Source organism: Calcarisporiella thermophila, assembly GCF_041956535.1.
Source record: "Calcarisporiella thermophila strain CBS 279.70 unplaced genomic scaffold VTP21scaffold_15, whole genome shotgun sequence".
Lineage (NCBI taxonomy): Eukaryota > Fungi > Calcarisporiellomycota > Calcarisporiellomycetes > Calcarisporiellales > Calcarisporiellaceae > Calcarisporiella > Calcarisporiella thermophila.
In genome coordinates, this window is record NW_027192205.1 from 387858 (window position 1) to 407221 (window position 19364).

The 19364-nt window shown below is 38.1% G+C and overlaps 9 protein-coding genes across 9 annotated transcripts; 6 read left to right on the forward strand and 3 right to left on the reverse strand.

The window, feature by feature from the left end:
* Nucleotides 1-106: 106 nt before the first annotated feature.
* On the forward strand, nt 107-2018 carry VTP21DRAFT_2750 (uncharacterized protein; the record flags this gene model as incomplete). The annotated part of the gene is made up of 4 exons (XM_069392977.1): nt 107-154; nt 227-481; nt 555-1592; nt 1656-2018. 4 exons carry the CDS (start codon nt 107-109, stop codon nt 2016-2018), a joined length of 1704 nt encoding a protein of 567 aa, XP_069249998.1.
* Nucleotides 2019-2289: 271 nt separating this feature from the next.
* Nucleotides 2290-3315, forward strand: VTP21DRAFT_2751 (uncharacterized protein; the record flags this gene model as incomplete). Its single annotated transcript, XM_069392978.1, has 2 exons — nt 2290-3096; nt 3154-3315. The coding sequence occupies 2 exons, from the start codon at nt 2290-2292 to the stop codon at nt 3313-3315; spliced, it is 969 nt and encodes a 322-aa protein (XP_069249999.1).
* A 678-nt stretch (nt 3316-3993) lies between these two features.
* VTP21DRAFT_2752 (uncharacterized protein) lies at nt 3994-6257 on the forward strand (the record flags this gene model as incomplete). The annotated part of the gene is made up of 7 exons (XM_069392979.1): nt 3994-4055; nt 4122-4261; nt 4329-4415; nt 4499-5728; nt 5791-5945; nt 6002-6092; nt 6154-6257. 7 exons carry the CDS (start codon nt 3994-3996, stop codon nt 6255-6257), a joined length of 1869 nt encoding a protein of 622 aa, XP_069250000.1.
* A 603-nt stretch (nt 6258-6860) lies between these two features.
* Nucleotides 6861-8104, forward strand: VTP21DRAFT_2753 (uncharacterized protein; the record flags this gene model as incomplete). The annotated part of the gene is made up of 8 exons (XM_069392980.1): nt 6861-6970; nt 7045-7075; nt 7150-7201; nt 7264-7340; nt 7408-7453; nt 7517-7701; nt 7782-7859; nt 7913-8104. 8 exons carry the CDS (start codon nt 6861-6863, stop codon nt 8102-8104), a joined length of 771 nt encoding a protein of 256 aa, XP_069250001.1.
* Nucleotides 8105-8999: 895 nt separating this feature from the next.
* Nucleotides 9000-11508, forward strand: VTP21DRAFT_2754 (uncharacterized protein; the record flags this gene model as incomplete). The annotated part of the gene is made up of 5 exons (XM_069392981.1): nt 9000-9170; nt 9258-10391; nt 10458-10541; nt 10614-11298; nt 11360-11508. The coding sequence occupies 5 exons, from the start codon at nt 9000-9002 to the stop codon at nt 11506-11508; spliced, it is 2223 nt and encodes a 740-aa protein (XP_069250002.1).
* A 560-nt stretch (nt 11509-12068) lies between these two features.
* Nucleotides 12069-12799, reverse strand: VTP21DRAFT_2755 (uncharacterized protein; the record flags this gene model as incomplete). Its single annotated transcript, XM_069392982.1, has 4 exons — nt 12069-12466; nt 12527-12608; nt 12662-12697; nt 12770-12799. The coding sequence occupies 4 exons, from the start codon at nt 12797-12799 to the stop codon at nt 12069-12071; spliced, it is 546 nt and encodes a 181-aa protein (XP_069250003.1).
* Nucleotides 12800-13072: 273 nt separating this feature from the next.
* VTP21DRAFT_2756 (uncharacterized protein) lies at nt 13073-13963 on the reverse strand (the record flags this gene model as incomplete). Its single annotated transcript, XM_069392983.1, has 2 exons — nt 13073-13623; nt 13732-13963. 2 exons carry the CDS (start codon nt 13961-13963, stop codon nt 13073-13075), a joined length of 783 nt encoding a protein of 260 aa, XP_069250004.1.
* A 322-nt stretch (nt 13964-14285) lies between these two features.
* On the forward strand, nt 14286-16053 carry VTP21DRAFT_2757 (uncharacterized protein; the record flags this gene model as incomplete). The annotated part of the gene is made up of 9 exons (XM_069392984.1): nt 14286-14481; nt 14561-14745; nt 14805-14927; nt 15001-15061; nt 15126-15286; nt 15344-15486; nt 15550-15689; nt 15748-15904; nt 15975-16053. The coding sequence occupies 9 exons, from the start codon at nt 14286-14288 to the stop codon at nt 16051-16053; spliced, it is 1245 nt and encodes a 414-aa protein (XP_069250005.1).
* Nucleotides 16054-16308: 255 nt separating this feature from the next.
* Nucleotides 16309-17654, reverse strand: VTP21DRAFT_2758 (uncharacterized protein; the record flags this gene model as incomplete). The annotated part of the gene is made up of 2 exons (XM_069392985.1): nt 16309-16717; nt 16777-17654. The coding sequence occupies 2 exons, from the start codon at nt 17652-17654 to the stop codon at nt 16309-16311; spliced, it is 1287 nt and encodes a 428-aa protein (XP_069250006.1).
* Nucleotides 17655-19364: the final 1710 nt, after the last annotated feature.

A 19364-nucleotide genomic window follows, 5' to 3' on the forward strand; every position in this document is an offset into this window, starting at 1 on the left:
TCGCTATAAAACCAACAATTTTATTCCTCTCTCTCCCTTTCTTCCTTTCTTCGTTTATATTTCCATTTGAATTAAGTGATATTCTAATCATAAAAATAATTACGGAATGGCAACACTTGAGAAATCTAGGAAGTTGTCAACTGCACCATCACAGGTTCAGTATCAGAAGAAAGATTATGCTTAGGGCATGTGCCTCAACTAATCTGATAATTAATTAAACATATAGGAGTCAGCGCTAATGATTGAACTAGATGGAGAATTATTTGGATTTGACGATACAGCCAGCAAAATGGAATCTGCGCTTGATAATCTCCTGAACGAATCTTTTGACGAGGTGGACTATTCGCTTTCTCATGAAAAGGCCAATCCAGGAGAGAATAGTGTCGTAGATGTCATTTCTGAACAAGTCTTTTCAACAGATTGGGCGCACCTTGCTGAGCAACAATACCACCAGGAGGTGAACTCAAAATATACTTCTCCAGTAAATAGTTATGCTTTGAGAGTATTAGAAGCCTATATTTTTTTTTAAAATATGTTAATTTTTTCAATCCTAGGAGATGCTTGAAACTTTACACTCGTTGAAGCATATTTGTTTGATTGCACTTGATAGCCTACTACGCCAAATAGTTGCTAGCGAACATCGGCGGGAGAGCTCTACTCCCATTAACAACTACGGTCCTAACCCTAGGAGAACACGTTCGAGAAGTTATGGATCTGGGCGTGAATTACTTGCGTCCATTGAGCGGAATGCGCGCCGTCTTTCCACGCCTGATTTGCTTAATGTTGAAATGAGTGAGTCTTCTTCCTCCGCCATCCATGAAGCTTTTATTCAAATTCATGAGCGACTCGGTGGGTCGAACCGTCGACTCTTGGCAGGTGATGATTATGACCTTGCTTGCTCTCTTGCTGCTCTGCTCAGTTACATATATCAATTCCTTGAATTGAGTAAGAGTGCCGATGACTCTATTCTGCAGGCACCTTGTACAGACGATGCAGTGTTTGCTGCAATCCAACACGAAGTGTCAACACTTCGTGATCAGAGTTCACAAATTGGGCAGTTGGGTGAAGAACTTCATAGTGTATGGACCGAAATTCAAAAGTTGATGGAAATTGTATCACGTATGTGTCAGGAGCGTGATCGTCCACCCTCTTATTCCTCAGGTGATGGTGAACTAGCACACCCATCTCTTAAACGCGGTGATGTTAAGCCTCCTTCTTACACTCATGACTATGAAAAATGCCAGCGAGATTTGGAATGCGTGCTTTCGGCAATTGAGAGAGTACAACTTGTTGTTCCACCTATGGATGATCAGCGTGTGGAGCTAACTGACCGCCAAGTGAAAGAAATATCGGTTGCAGCAATAGCGAAATTGATAGATCGTTTATCCCGCGGACGTTTAGAAGAGCAGCGCGCAATCGCTCCGCCTTCAAAGTTAGAGACTCTAAATAAGCTGATTGAGCTAATTCGTCAAGTGGCGGGTGGAATGGATGACCAACGCGTTGTAATGTCAGCTAAACTGGAAAGGCGTATGGAAGAAGCGAAGCTTCACGCTGTTCTTGACCGGTTTGATCGGGGCCGTATGGCGAATCAGGTAATAACTATTCAGTAATTGCTGTAAAGCCATTAATCAACCTCGCTCTATAATATTTTTCAGGATTTTGAGCCCCGTGAACAGATCCTTCTTACCGATATGCAACACCTAATAGCTCAGCTTATACGCACTGATCACAAGGCACTGAAATTTGAGCAACAGCGTTATGAGCCATCAGCCGGTAAAGAGCGGGACATGTTTGTTGCTCAAATAATGGGCCGAGTTGGAAGGATGAATTCGTGGCGTATGCATAACCAGGATGCGGAACCTCCTAAACCATTGCATGTGCGCGAAGCAGCGAGAATTCGGGACTTAGAGGATATGTTTGCTCAGCTTGAGCGATCAAGCAGGCGAACTTCGCTTGATGGTCAGCGAGCAGCGTTGAGACCTAAGGCCGCTAAGTCGAATTTCGACGATAGGTTCTAATTTTTTTTTCACTAATTAGAAAATCTAATGTTAAAATTCTTTTTTTTTTCTACTCTTTCATCACATTATCTATGTACTATAAAATATTATATAATTAACAAACAATTTCGTTTTAGGACTTGCCATTTGTAAGCGCATTAGATTAGCTTTATAAATTTTTAATTTTTGATATGATTATCAAATTCAGTTGCCCGCAACTAAGTGACTTGCATCTAACAAAATACATGTAAATGCGAAGGTTGATCTTTTTGGTAACAAAACGAGAATTATAATGATAGACTGGTCACTTGTTAATTTACTTTTGCCATTTGCACTACCATGGCTTATAAGCAAAGGTATCCAATACTTCCGTGGGCGTCCAAAGTCGGCACAGCGCCGAAGAGAGCTTACGCGTGCCGATCGGTGTGTTTCTCTAATGCTCATTCTTGCAGCTCTTTACGAATTAACGTGCGCGTTCATTTGGATGCCACATAACATCTTTTTGGAACACGGGTTGCCACTCAATATTCACTATGATGTGCTTCTTAAGCGTGCTCCTGAATATGCTTCGATATTGGAACGGCTGCGTTCGATGGAGAGCCGTATCAACTATGCACAATTTGGGCACGACGCCATTGTAAATTGCAATTTTTGCCAATCTACCACGGATTATATGCTTTACATCCTTCCTCTGATTGGATTTGTATATGTCGGAAGTGCAATTATTCTGGGGTTAGCAACTATAACACCACGCAAATCTGGTTGGCGCATCTATGGAGTAATTGCATTGGCTTGTGCCGTCTTCATTGAAATATATACATTCAGTAATGTGGATCAACGAACAATACGAAATGGAGGCGGTCAATTTTTGTACTCAATGATGCACAGATATCGTCACTTGGCTCTTGCTGCATTATTCGGATGGCTGTGGGTTTTTGATTCTTCGAATGAACTAACAGATGTTGAACTTGCACTTCGAATCTCTGATATACAAGAGCAAGTTTTAAGTCGATTACAGACTTTATCTCTTCATCGAAGTGCCGTACTTCATGATACGAATCTCCGCAAACAGTATACTGAATTTTATAGGCGGAAGGAGGTATTGCTATGTTTAATGGGGTGATATAGCCGTATGATAATCTGTCATTTTCATTAGGTTGAAGCCTCCGTAATTTCCAATGATCCAGAATATCAGGAGGCGAGAGGACGGGCACTAAGTAAGGTGGACGTTGAAGAGCTTATGGAGCAAGCTGAAACTTGGTTGAACGATCAAGAGGCGAAAACACAGTTGCCGATGCAATCAACATCTGGATCATAATAAAAAAAATTTATAGTGTTATTTAAATGCAACACTAGCTATTTCATAGCAACCTATTCAATGGAATCTTCTCCTTAAATCCCATTCTTTTACCCCACCACTATCACGCTCTTGTTACCCAGTAAACAATCTATATTTCAAGTTAAAAACTACATATTATTGCGAACATTGATTTAAAGATTACGCTTTAGAGCTACTGAAAGTGATTGCTTATTATATTTTTGGTATAATTTCGACCTATCTAAATATATATTCAATTTATATGATATCCACTGCCAATTGATTGAGTATGCAGTATACATCCGTCGAAATATATGCTTCCTATTTATAGTAAATTATATATAAATAGACTCAACTATGGTGAACTATTAGGCATTTCAGGATATCTTCTTTTCTCAAGACTCTCATAATTTCTGAAAAAATTTGTATTCTTGGTGAGCTGCAATAAAGAGACCATAATTTATGTTTTAATAATTTACGCGTTCAAAATGACGTCATCTATTCGCGTTCCTAAAAAAATTTCAATTGTATTTTAAAATCACTTAGTGTGATAATTACATCTCATTAATTAGCTACAAAGAAGGATTTGATAAATTATTTTAACTGGTCTATATTTCATTTTTTTTGGTTCAATTTTATATTAGAATTGATTGTTTTCAGGCTTAGTATTTGTGATAAATGTGGAGGGAAAGAACGAAAACACAGGGGAATCGATTTGCTGATGTCGGGGTAAGGGGAAGGTGAGATAGCTTTCATCCATCTTTTTATTTTCTTTTTAACCAATACATCATTTAATTCACGACTAGAAAAACTGGCATTATTATTGACCGTAGCGTAAGAAGAGATGCAGATGGTCTAGATAATATTAGCGATTTTTTCGGGAATGACACGGTGACTGAAGACTATTCATTACTACCGGCACAAGAGGAGAATACAGATATTCATGGTATATATTCATTAAATATCCCTTTCTAGAAAGTTACTTACAAATGATTCGACATTTTAAATTATAGAGGCCAATACCACCATTTTGCCAAATTTGAATCGCGATTTATCAATTCCTAAAGCAATTTTTATAAACCAACCTAATGCATCTAAAGGTTAATTATATTAAATACAATTCGTTATCACCAATTTTGTTTATATCTAATTTTCTTTTATATTTTTTCAAAATCATTGGCAGTGACAGCAACAAATTTCTCACCGGTATCTCACACCCCAACTAGCTCTCTCCTTGCTAACGAATTGTCAGGCGAATTTGATGACTCTCCTTCTTCTAAATTCAGTCCGGTGGGAAGAAAACTTGACTTCTCTGAAATCCCTGTGCGCGATAGCAGTAGTAGCAGCAGCAATAGCAGCCCCATTAATAAAGAAGAAGCAGAGCGAAAGTCCCCTATTAACTCGGTCTTACACAATGTATCATCGCCTGGCCAGCCATCATTATCCTCGCTTGCTGTCCCCACTCCTTCACCTCCACGAATTCAACATTCCCCATTGCAGTCTGAGCAATCTCCTCTAGAAATATCTCCACCACTAAAGCTCTTTTCACTCCCAAAATCACAATCTCAATCACCCAGGTTGCAGATAGCAACAAAGCCACAGTATTCTCCCACATTTCGTCTCTCTCAATCTCCTCCAGAGTTCACAATCCATCAGAACTCTCCTCCACAGCTAAACCGCCGACTCTTGCCGCTCCATCGTCAACCATCTCCTCCCACACTTCCTCCTATCTCTGGGGCAAATCAAGATCAGGATACCTCTTACGTTCACGTAGTGGTCCCGAAAGTTGAGCCAGAACGACATCAGAAGAAGAAAGAGCGCCCTATGAAGCGTCGAAAACGAACGGGGCTTACATTTTTAAAGCATGCATCGGCGCGACCCCGACTACCTCTGCTTAAAGGAAATTTTGGGCTCTATTCTAGCGAGGAAGAAGTCGAGAATCACGATACCATTGGAAATGCACTCTTAGAGCAACCAAAAAACAAGTTTGGGTTTGATTTAACGGGAAAAGAAAATCAGAAGACAGATGTCAGTGGAGGTTCACGTGGTATATCAATAGAGGAAAGATTATCATTTAGCTCAGGTGAAGATGAAGATATTGAAGGGCAATTCAATAGAAGAGTGCCGAAAGGGAAAGGCCGAGAATACAGGCAGAGTGAACTCATTCATGATTACGAGTTTAGTAATAATAATAGTGATGGACAAGCTGGAGGGAGTAGGAGTTGGAATAGTGCAACCGGTTCAAATCGAAGACGGAGAGAGACAGAAGGAGATTTCGCAGAATTTACCTTGATAAGAAACACTCGGCGCAGACCACCTCTGTATCCAGAAGAGCAGGAAATGGACGAAGTTGTGGAATCTATCCCTGACATGCCTATCTATGACTTTAATTCGAATGAGGAGCAGTTTAAACGTAATTTCATTTAAATTTCACGCTATTATAACTCAAACCTAACCAGTTTACTTTTCTTTTAGGAATTGCCTTTACTCCATTTCAATTTAACCCTAAACAGTTTAGGAATTTTTCGTTCCAAAAAGTGTTTTCTGAGGGAGAGTTCTTTTCTTCTGGAATTGTTGTCTTGCCAGTGGGTGCAGAAAAGCCAAATAAGAATTCAAGAGAGAGCTCAATGGTAGATATATTTATATAGCCTTAGCATGTCTTTCCCTTATAACTTTAGTCGAATAGGTGTTTTATGTGATTAGTGGGAGAATCAAAGCTACTGTGCATAGAACAACCTTCGAATTGTCAGCAGGTGGACAGTTCATGGTGCCACGTGGTAATAAGGCAACTTTTGGCTGTACATACTCGAGCTTCTTTTCTAATGATTTAATGTTTAGGCAATCAATATTGCATAGTAAATATTGCAAGAAAAGAATCAAAATTATTGTTTGCCCAAGCTAGAGAAATTGTGATAACTCCGCACGATTATGATTCTCAGTGAAGGTTTTTTTTCCTACTCTTGCCTTTGTTCCGTTCTTCTTTTTCATGTATGACTAGTGATTTATTTGATTTATATAAGTTTTATTTTTTTGTATAATATATATACTCTTCGTGCTTTATAGCTCACTTTAACTTTTGAATACATTTTCTCTCCACATTATGGGTTTGTAAACAAATTTGAAATATGGAACTTAAAAAGCCATAAAAAACGCTATACGACATATTTCTTGAACACAATATAAACCACAATATTTAAATACCATAGTTAGAATGGGTTTTTTATTTTCAAAATTTGTGGAAAGATTGCCACTGCATAATATTATGGTACTTGTATCTTCAAATTTTTATTCTTTATTTATAGGTCTTTTTTTCTTTATCTATTTCACCTACCTCGTATATAATTTTAACCAAGGAAGCTCGAGAGAATTTTGCGGCTTGGTTAATTCGAGTTATTTTAAAATTTTGGCTACGTTTATTAGTTAATGTTCGATATCAAGGTGGGCTAGCAGAATGTAATATAAAAGTATAGAGCTAAATTTCAACTAATCTTATATTTCCACCCCTTTTCTATACTAATAGAATATAAATGGTCTGAAGGGTTATCATGCCACCGAAACGCAAGCGATCGGGATCAATTAGCGCAGCGGCAAAGTTTAACGAAGCCATTAAGGTATCAGGAAAAAAAGTGGCAACAGCATCAATAAAGTCGACTACGCAAGTGATTTGAGAAATTTTTTGATGTAATAAAGGCGATTTCGTTAATTATATATATTTAATATAATAAATAGCGGTTCGCGGGGGAAAAAACAGCAACAACAAGTTGTCCTATTTATTCTGTGTCTTGTTAAGTAGATTAACCTATCTCTTCACGTATTTTTTTTTTTAAATCAAAGAATGCGGACTTCTCTGATCGAGCGTGCATAGACTCTTTTGATCGTTACAAAGGTATAATGCTTATTATGTTGAATTTTGATGATTATTTTCTCAGTATTTTATACTACCCTTAGATTCTGAAGACCCCGATATTATTGGACCAGAAGGAATTGAACGATTAGTGTCAGATCTTGGACTCTCACTTGACTCAGTGAGTTTTCAGATGATATTTTGTTCTGAATATAGATATTTAGTCTAGTTAATCCTATTCAATATAGCCGATCGTATTAGTCTTTGCTTGGAAATTAAACGCGGCAACTATGGGTATGCCAAGTCTTTTATATAAGGGTTAGTAGGATGACGAGGCATTGAATACGATATTTCTAGGTCAATTCACGAAAATGGAATGGCTGAACGGAATGCGTGGACTCAAAGTCGATTCTGTAGAGAAACTTAAAGCTAAACTATCAGAATTGGAGCGTCTACTAGTTGATCAGGTACAATTCAAAGAATTTTACAAGTTTATCTTTGGATTTGCGAGGGATCGAGGTCAGAAGAGCATGTCTGTCGAAGTTTGTATTCAATATGATATTTTTTTTTTTACTTCTTGATATTCAATCTAATATGATTTTTGTATTGGGGAATATTTTAGACTGCAGTTACAATGTGGAGTTCGCTCTTAGAAGGGAATAAATATCCACATGTTAAGCACTTCTCGCAATTCCTTGAGGTAAGTAGTGTTGAGCTCCAAATGGCAACACTTTCTCATTTAATATATCTTAGGAGAAAAAACCTTTAAAAGTTGTGAATAAAGATCAGTGGGTAAGCTTTTACGATTTCGTTACATCCGTTGGTACTGATCTTAGTGAGTGGGATGAAATGGGTGCATGGCCGGTATTATTTGATAACTACGTCGAATGGTGGCAAGACCAAGTAAAAAAAGATATACCGACAGTAAATGGAAAGGCAGTTTAGATTTGCTACATTAATTTCCATCCATTTCCTTCCTTTTATTGTAAATTGCACATTTTCCCTTTGATTTTCCTTTTGGTAAATGTGTTTTCTTTTTTTGACAATAATGTGTTGTTATATTACTCCTTTTAACACAAGATGCAAATTCACAGATGATTTCGTAATATAGATATCATTTTGACTGATATTATTGGCACAACCTTGCACAGTTGGTCGTACGGCTCCTAATATATCAGCGCGTGAATATCCAAGTTATGAGCTGAGGAAATGGTAAATCTTAGCATACATGACTTAAATGCGTACGATGAATTTCCCTTTTGGAAATTTGTAAGACAGCTTTGCAGTAGAGTCGGATCCCACCGAAGTTTATGTGATATAAGCTGTTTTCTGAAAGAAGGATTATCATCTGAAACTTGCTACGCCTTATCAAAACTCACACTTTTAAGAAAAGTAAAAAGTATATTTGCATAGGAAGGGGAAGCAAGGAGAGGTAATTCGAGTTTACATGCGATTAAACTCGAAATATTCTCGACTTATGGGGTCTTCTCACGCCTGTTCACGAGACGCTACACAAATATTTAGTAATCTCCATCCAATTCTTGCCGCCGATACCAAAAATACTCGATACGCGAGGATTACTTCACCTCGGGCATTTTTTAATTTCTTCTTAGGCGTATGAGCTTATCTCCTTTTGTCTCTCTATTTCTCCTTGACAGTATACTCCTACGACTTGTCTAATTAATATCCACGTGTGCAATTATTCACACTCTGACATAAGTCGAGCTCATTCCCCTTCTTAGCATATCATTATCGTGAGCTCTACCTATAGAGCTCTTTCCACAAACGATTCTAAGCATTTGGTGCTCTTCAGAACAACACTTGTCCCTTTCAATCAGAAATGAAATTTGGAGAAGAACTCAAGAAGCAAATACTTCCTTCATGGCGGTTCTATTATCTCGACTATAATAGGCTGAAGCAATGCCTTTTTGATAATACAACAGGCGGGGAAGTTTTTGGTGAAAGGGAAGAGGAATGTTTTGTGGAGTTGTTAGAAAAGGAACTGGATAAGGTATTGACGCATAACATTCACATTAGCCTTTCCCGACTTTTTCCCTCTTTATTTATTTCTAATTTTCAATGCCCCCTTTGTGTACAGGTGTACAGTTTTCAATATGTTAAATTCGGCGAGATTAATCGTCGCATTCAATTCCTTGAGAAGCATATCAGATCTTGCGCAAATTTCGAGGACAGTTCTCAACACAGCATTTCCCGCAACCTGCTTCATCTTGTTCATGATATCCAGGAACTCACTCGCTTTTCTCGCCTTAACTACACTGGCTTTGTTAAGATTTTAAAAAAGCATGATAAACGCACCCCCTTTCGAATTAAATCCCATTTCATGACGCGCTTAAACCTGAAGTCGTCCTTCCGCGAAGATCAAATGGATCCTTTGATATTAAGATTGTCTCAATTGTTCGATCTGCAAAGACGTCAGGGTCAAAAAGAAGGAAAAATGATGAAGGCTACCACTCCAGATGTTCAAAGATTTGTAAGAATGAGTACTAAGTATTGGGTGCATATCGACAATATCTATCCACTTAAACTCTTTGTACTCCGACATCTACCGGTACTTCAACCCCAGACCAGTAATCCTGGAGCTGATACAATCACGTCCGTGTATTTTGATAATGACGAATTGAATCTTTACAAAGATCGAGTTGAGAAACGCGAGGGAGCTGAGGTGATCCGATTACGATGGTATGGCCGTACCCATTCCCGCGTGTTTGTGGAGCGAAAGCGTCACCATGGAGACTGGACTGGAGAAGAACACGAGACTAAAGATCGGTTCTGCATAAAAGGTCGGAGTGTTTCTGCTTTTTTACTCGGAGATACAGACGTAATAGAACGTGGGACAGAGAAAATGCGAGGACACGGAGAACCAGATGAAATGATAGAACGTTATAAACAGCTTGCGCGGGAGATTCAGATCACTATAGGCGAGCAAAGGCTGAAGCCACTTCTAAGGACAGTTTATCGTCGGACGGCATTCCAAATTCCTGGTGACGAGAGTGTAAGAATATCTCTGGATACTGATTTTGTTGTCGCAAGAGAGGAAGGTATCAGATCGGAACAGCTCTGGCAGCCTAGTGAAGCAGTGGAGACAAAGCTTGGAGAGGAGGAGGAGCCAAAAATATGCAAGTTCCCTTTTGCGGTATTAGAGATCAAATTGAAGCTTGAGTATGGGCAGGATCCTCCCCTATGGGTACAGGAACTGAAGCAGAGTCCACTCGTGAGTCAATGAAAAAATAGCAAATTGAATGCGAATTAGCCTGCTAATTGATAGCTTTTTTGCTAGATTGAAGAGGTTGCCCACTTCTCTAAATTTGTCCATGCAGTTGCATCGCTTTACGAGTCTCGAGTATCTTTGTTGCCTTTTTGGGTATATTTCACCATTTGGTGTGAACTTTTCTTTATTTGCTATAAATATTTAATGATCTGTATCGAAAATTAGTTGCCGTGGGTCGATAAAGATATACGAAAATATATTTTACCATCAGAGCATTCGCATCGTCCTCCTGTCAGTCGATCAACAACTAATACGAGCCTTAATACTGGCACAGTAGAGGGTGGATGCTCTTCCAAAATTTCACAAAGTTCAACTTCTGTCACGATCGAAGAGGATATGAGCAAATGCACTTCTATATCTTCCGTAGTTGACACTACCGAAAAATCACCTTTAATTGCAAATAAACTATCGTCACACAACAACTATGACGCAATCAGGGATAGAGGGTTCGAAGCTAGACAAGCAGGGGAAGAAGAGCGTTTTAATGATGAAGGCGTGTTATCGGCGGGAGCTTCTTCGTGGTCTCTTGGAACTCTGTTAGAAGCTGGGTGCCGAAGTAAACAGAGTTTTCCGACCAATAGAGCTACATCCCAAAAACAACCACGAACTCCTCCTGCTGTGGATGGAGAATCTCTAATTTTCTACGCCAACGAACACACGCTCCTCTCCTGGCTTAATTTCACTGCAATTCTTGCAGGAATTAGCCTTATATTGATGAATTTTGGTGATTCTGTCGGACGCTTTTCTAGTTCACTATTTATGTGTTTATGCATTGGCTGTGTAATATATGCGGTGTATCGGTACGAAAAGAGAGCCATCATGATTAGAAGAAGGGAAGAGGGCTCCTACGGTAAGAATACAACAAATACTTGCGGTAATTTGTGGATTTTAACACATTTTAAAAATGTTAGATGATTTGATTGGGCCAATAATTATTAGCATCGCATTGATATCCATTCTACTACTCAACTTCTACCTGATTCTCAATGTCCAAGAGGAAGAGCAAAATTCCCCTCAATTGCCTCCAGGACCAAGTGGTGCTCTGGTTCATGCAGGTTAGTTTGAGACCAATATCCTACATCGTACTTTTCTAAGAGGAGGGAGATAAAACAAAAATGGGATGAAAAGCTTTACAAAAACTACAGACCGTGTGGCAAATATGTTTCATACGCTTATTTTCTTGTCCTTTCAAATGCACTCAACATATAATGGGGTATGAATTGTATTGTATTTTTTTTTTTACTCAATTAATTTATTTTGGGATATTTTAAAAAAAAGTGCTGAGAAGGAAATTCATATGGTAAACAATTATCAAATGTGAGTGAACTCTTAATAGGGTCAGTCCTTCGGTCAAGACGAGTGCTGAGAAGTTGTTTAGCAACAGATTAATGCAATTCACGCGAGAATCGTTTTTTTACGATTATAATGACAAAATAATGCATCTCAATAGTTTCTAGTTTTCTTGTATATATATCAATATATTTTTAGTAATTTTTAGGATTCAAGGTTTTAACCATCTGAATTGGATTTACTTTAATAATTTTCTAAAAAAGAGATAAGTAAGAGTATTGAAAGGGTGAACCAAAAAAAATCTTTATAGAATAGAAGACGGATATCCCTTTAACTCATACGTTTAAGATTCGTCGACAGCCACTCCAAACCCTCGTAGAGCCCATCTCCACTTGTCGCGCAAGTTGCCTGAATATACCATTGTCGCTGTCTCAAAGAATGTAACCCTAGTTTATCCGTGATTTCCGCGGGGTTCATAGCATTTGGTAGATCCTGCTTGTTTGCGAATACCAAGAGAAGGGCATCCCGTAGTTCGTCTTCATTCAGCATACGCTGTAACTCATCGCGCGCTTCACTAATCCGATCGCGGTCATTGGAATCGACAACAAAAATAATTCCCTGAGTATTTTGGAAGTAGTGGCGCCATAGTGGGCGGATCTTATCCTGACCTCCCACATCCCATACAGTGAAGGAGATGTTCTTGTATTCCACGGTTTCCACGTTAAATCCTTTTAATTGACAAAAATATTGATTTCTATATGATATAACATTAAATTAAAAATATTTACCAATTGTCGGGATAGTGGTCACGATCTCTCCAAGTTTGAGTTTATACAGAATAGTGGTTTTTCCGGCGGCATCAAGGCCAACCTACGAAAGATATTCAGATGCCGCTCTATTCAACAGACTCTAAGCAGAATTACCATCAAAATTCTCATATCTCGCTTGCCAAATAAGCCCTATAAAAATATATGAAAAAAAAAAGAATCAAAAACTTGCATGTGTGCAAATATGAGAATGAATGGATTTACTGAGAGCAGCTTGGAGATCGAAAGTCCCATGTTGATTCGATGTGTTTACGACAACAAACCTCGTATGTAAGAATAATAACGCTAAATATTTTTTAAGCGTCAAGCAGATGACGCAAAATGTGGCTTTGCAATTCATATTATCTATGTATTATTTCTTGTTGGATATTCATAATATTTTTACTAGGGAATAGAAAAAGCAAAGGCATAGATATCTAATGAACATTTTCGCCATGCAAACGTTCTGTCGCAAACAAAATCATCTGTATGGCAACAAATATATAAAAAACAGCGGTCGTATTTTTGTTATCGAGAGTGCTTTCTGCAAAAGTTTTCCCAATGTCGCGTTTTCGCTCCCACTATTCCTAAATTAACACCCAATTCCTGATGCCGACGTTGGGCTTGCCATGCATATCTCAGTCTCCACCATAGCCATCCTGTAACTCCATGAAATAGCACAGCTCTTCGACTTGGTGCAGGAACAATGCTCTCCAGTCTATGTTCATAGATAAGTCCACGAGTGTCGAATTTGTAGAGAAATACGCCCTCATATGTTGAGCGCGTATTACTTCCTGAGAGACGCAATAGAGAGCGCGGAGTACCTTCGAGTACCCATCGAATATGTAAACGCTCGGGACCGTCCTCACGCATACTTAAGATATCAAAACGAATATCACTGAAATAAAGTCCTAGACTCCATCGCAAAAGTTCAGCAACAGAAAAATAAGCGAGTTTTCCACGAAATTTAAGACCCGTATAGCGTGGATCCGAAATAATAATATTTGCAGAGTAAATTTCGCGTTCTCGGAGGCCTTGCTCGAAAAAAATAGGGAGATCGCTGCGTAAACTCTGGATGGCTAAATGCCAGTCAAATGTAAAGATAAATATTAGAAGTAAATTAAAAAAATAAACTTCAAGTTAATAAAAAAACCCAGGAACTATCAGATCCAATAATAGTAGCTTGCCTTTTCCGTAATTTAACTTGAACTCATCCTTAGATTCTTTGTCATTGCTTTTGAAGTGAGACTCGGTCGAGTATTGATAGATAGACAAGATTCTTGGGGCCGTGATACGCCTTAATTTATCGCCAATCACAATTTGAATAAGTATATTTGAGCGATATGATATATTTGCAGTAGAGCGAACACGAATCTCTGATGAAAAAGGTTTGGCGCCGCGGCGTATTATAGACTGCATGGATTGACGTGACACGTTGAATCCACGCTTCGAATTTGTCTTTGAACCCACACAAGATGCCCTATTAATAAACCTGCCACTAGAACACCAAGAACATACCTGAAGCATTATGTCCAGCTATTCATATATGGTCGATTTCTGTAGGCGTGTTAACTTCGAGAGTGCGATTTATATTATTCATTCAACCTATTCCAAGCCATAAGCCGTCACATGTGCTGGAAATTCGATTAAATGTAGAATACATTTTAATTTCTGGGCATTTTACTTTAATTACGGTAGTTAAGTCTGTCTTTGACGTTTGACAAGTATATATTGTCATAGGATGGCTGCGAGAAATGACCAGCGATTCCAGTTACATCGCATCGACACGTCTATCCGACCTTGGGTCATTCATCTCCTCGAAAATGCGGAGTTTGTTCAATTAAGATATCTACGCTCTTCTGATCCATATTTTCGCGAAAACGCTCCATGTGATCGTCTTGGGATAGATATTGTGATATACAACGATATAATTTCTTGTAAATTATCGTTTTATAATTTAGGAAAATTCTTCAGACAACATCTAAATATTCTTGCTATTTTTGTTTCTCTATATAGGTCAGATGATTTTTGACCCGTCAGAATTGAATTTTCCACCAGATTGGATAGTAGAATCGAAGCAGTATGCCGACTTTCAGGTCTCTCTCGAAAATATATACGAGCAAGATGCAAATAAAAGTGTAATTTGGCAGGGTAAGGAACGTCTTCTTAACACAATAACAAGAATTCGCGACCAATATAAGGTAATGTCTTTTTTTCCAACGTGCCAAATGTATCGCTTTATGACATTCCCATACGTAAGCAATTTCAACGGACACTAGTAGAAAAATCTCGCTTTCATCGGATACAGCAAGAATATAGATTACTTAAGCATATTACTGATATGGAATGCTTCTTATCACGAGAGCAAGATGGTCGGCAAGCCGTGAGTAGCTATCTCAAAACTCTTATGGTAACTGTACCTTATTCAAAATTCCTTGTTTGTTATTTCTATGTAGACTGAATTTCGAATTCCAATTCAAGTTCCTACATATGCAGGGGGAGCAGAGGATACAGCTGGTGAATACCTCGAAACATATTTCATAGCTATTCCGCTCACCCTGTTTACTTTTTACTTTGCAAGGACTCATGACCATTCGATTTATTGAGCCAAAACGAGAGTTACAGAATAATTTTGGAACGTCCAATGGTGATAGAATGGATGAAGATTTAGAGGATGGGCTTGAGGTGGAGAAGCGAATACAAGTGGACTCGGAATGGGAAGGGAAAATACTTAAAATTAAGGTAACTGCTTGTATTAATTTAACAAAATGTTTACTGACATCTCTTAACCTTTCGTAGCTTCCGGCCATGAAACCTGGTACTTTGATTGCGCAATATCTTCCTCAAATTCAGAAATCATTTGTGGATGCAACACAACTCTATCTTCGCGCATCTGAAAGAAGGAGGAAATTTTTTGAGTATACTACGAATTCTCTTCGAAGGTAGATGAATTTACACTCCACTAGCTTATTTGGTTGCTAATATTGATTTTTCTTCTAACACAGAACACTTCTGGAGTGCGACACGAAGCACTACAGCTACATGGCTTTTTATTTTCGTGTTGAACCAACAGAAGAAATTGTAGCTAAAATGCGAATAAAGGGTCATGTATTTAGAGATAAGTTTTGCCAGGCTATCGTAACATGTAAAATTTATTCAACTATAATGTATCAATAATTGAATTGACAAATTGAAATTTTTAGTTCATTTACCCAAGGATTTCCCGATATCTTCTCCGGAGATTTATTTGTCTTCGCCAGTGGATTTTACATCTCCTTTTGATTTCCATCCCTTCGAAGCTCAGCTAAAATATAGGTATGATCCAATGTGGGATGATGAGACTTTACTCGAACAGATACGGTGAGTGATTATATTCGAAATATATTCTTCACTGCTAAATATGTGTCAACAAATGGTTTCCTCTACATAGGAATCGACTTGTTGAAGATATTCCCATATTTTATACACAACTTGACCCATACCAACCTGAGGGTGATATAGAATGTTGAAAATCATTTCTCGCGGTGTAAATATATTTATACACATCTTCCCGTTTTATTAACAAAAAATTGCTGTCGACTCTATACTGGTTGCTTCTGAGGATAAAAGCTATACTTACTATAATGAGATGAAGAGAGGTAATAGAGAAAACACTTATTGATTTCATAACGACAGATGCAATACGTGAACATGAATAACATTCATATTGATAAATAAATAAAAAATATTTCTGAGTAGTAACACATGTGCCTGAATTTACCAATTTAAAATATACATTCTTGAATATATGGCCACAGTTGATCAATGGCTTGGTCTTCGTTCGCTCGCCCTGTGTATACGCAGCGTGATGCGCATAGTCTCTGGCGTCTCCGAGGTGCCATTACAAAACATGGCATCGGACGATCATCAATCGGAACAGCAAGGTTAACTGCGATTTGGAGATGCTCCACCCAGTTCAGCAGGTCAAACCCACTGGATGCTTGTAGGAGTAGCTGTGGCCCGGTCGCAGTACGTAATCGAAGGACGAATCGCCGTTTACGGTAGTCAGTCGCAGCTCCAATTTCAGCATACTGAAGCGAAAGATGATACAAGGGTGTTGATTCTTGTTCGGTAGTTTGGGGTTCGGAAGCGAATATCCAAAGAGCTGTCCCACGTAGACGTACGTATACTGATCTGATAAAAATCGAAGATTATTAGGATATACAGTATCAACTAGTATAAAAATAACTTACTTCCATGGCCTCCTGATTGGAATGATTCCTGGGCGTCGGAATTCTACCTTCATCATTAAATATCCCTGCTTGAAACATGTACATGTATAAGGAGGAAGCTCCTCGCGCCCTTCTTCTTCTCGTGGCATTATCTTGAATCTACGCAGCCGTCTTTCGATATATGCCATATTCTCGTTATTAATATCATTGGAATGCCGAGTTAAGGCTGAGGGTGTAATTGTTTGCTCCAACATATGTATATCATTACTTGTATTTCGAACGAGGCTTGACATTGGCCTTGGCTCATTTTTCTCATTGTTAACCAGAGCTCTGAAGGGAGTTGGATGCTGCTCTCCGAGTCTCATTAAGGAAAAGACCAATGGCTCTTCGTCCTCCTGGTCGCTATTCGCTATTTCCTGCACGAAATGTTCACTGTCCATTTCATGTTCACTAATAGCTGCTTCTTCTTCAAAATAGCCAATACTCTCAAAATTTCCCATTCCCGTCTCTTTTCCAGCAGAATGAAGCTCTTCTAGTGTCATACTGGCTATTTTCGCGATGATACTCCGCATGAATTTGTTTGACTTGGCTTCTATACCATTTTGTTCCCCTATACCAAGTCTTTCAGGAGACATATCATAGGCGATAAATGCTCTCCTCAAGCGTTCAGCACAGAGGATTAGTAACTCTCTATCTATAGGTGGTACGCCAAGCTCTTTCAGCACTGTGCTTGTATTGAGAAGGAAATCTTTGAAACATATAGAATGGGAATGGAAGAGCGTTGTGTAAACACTAAGATTGAGCTGACCAAGTGTGATCTCCATGGCGGCGCTGTTTGAGATGTTCGGAAGAGTGTCATGGATGTAAAGCGGTGAAGTATGTGATTGCGTGACTGACATTTGCTTTAAATATAATGGAATTGTAAGAAAATGAACAAAGGAGAAGAAGCTAGGTTTATTCACAATTTGAGATTCGTTATTCTTAAGTGGCAAATAATCGCCATTCAATGGTGCTCCAAGAAGGAAAGAATCTCTGGCAAAAAAAAATAGGGGCTCAGTGGTATGTTAAAAGTGAGAGAATTACAAGAATGAAAAGACAAGCACGGTAAATGCCACAAGTTAAAGTCTTTAATGCATTATTGCATATATGACAGGTAATGGCGTTCAATTCTAAGTTCAGACATCATTTAATGCAAAAGGGTAATTATAACTGGACAAAATTATTAACATATCTAATAGGTAATTAAACGGTTAATTACTCTATTATTAACTTAAAATTGGTGCTAAGACTTTGTGGCCTCGATTTTAAATAGACTGTCGCTCAAATCAAATCACATATTAATCTTTGATATCTTTTGTCTACATCAAGAATCATTAAAATGGTTTGGTAGAATTAAGTGCATATAAGCACACTTTATCCACGTAATTAATAGTTTATATCAATTTATATTTCTGTATTGAACTGTGTCTCTGAAAAGAAACTCAAGTTTATTGTGTCAAGAGCTGACAATAATATTGAACGGTAGAATAGACTTTATTTTTCAAAACTCTCTAATACTGGCCCTAGTCTATAATACTAATTTTGGTATTATATGCTACTGCACTTGCACCATCGATCTTTGACATCACTATAATTGCGTAAAAAAGTACATTACGCTATTGATTTAAAACTATTGAAATTTTTTGTTCTAAGTATTTCACATATCGATACCTCACTGTAGCTCAGTCGCACCAATTTACATCGCAGTTACTGCCGACTTTAAGGTAGGGATCGATCTTTCAATCAAAGAATCTCGTGCGGAGAACTCAGTTATGATATGTCACCGGTGCTCAATAATAATTGAGTTATGTGATCTCTCCGATGAATTGAGCATAAGCCATAGTTGCCTTTCAATGTCCCAAGCGAAAGTTAATATCTTTCCGGAAAAAACTTCATTTGCAGCATCGTGGTCGCTGTGATCATTTAATCTAAAATTCAACGACTGACGCCTCGAAAAATACAGCAAAATTAAATTTACTGCCACTACTGTGTCCATCCTGTAAGCAGCCTTAGTTATGTACTATATGTACTCTTCAGGATTTGAATGCTCCACGCTTCAATAATATGGTCCTCTGTACAGTTGTGCGCGCCTAGAAATGCAGTGGATATTTTCCCTTTAGTCATAAGTCATTTAAACAAAATCGAGAAAATCGGATATGATAAATTAGAATATAATGCTCCACATTGATGAAGCCAGATGATTACGCAAAACTGTTGGAATTGTGAAAATCCTGTTTAAAATAACGAAGATATTATAGTAGATAAGATTTTGCCATGTTTATTAATATTTCCATAAAAGGAATTTTCAAAACTATCAAAAAATTAATCGAGAGGGCTGATTAGAGCTTTCTCAGTATCCGTAAGAAGTGTAGTGGGAAGAAAAGAGAAAATGAAAATGAAAAGTATATTACGAAATAGAATAAGCTTATATGATTAAAGAAGCAAAGGGAGGGATCTGAAATGTAAAGCGCTGACGAAGTCCGCAATCTAGAAAAATTCATAAGCCACCATCAAAGCAAAACAACCTAAAGCAGTCTTATTCTATAAATTTTCTAACAATACGTTTATTA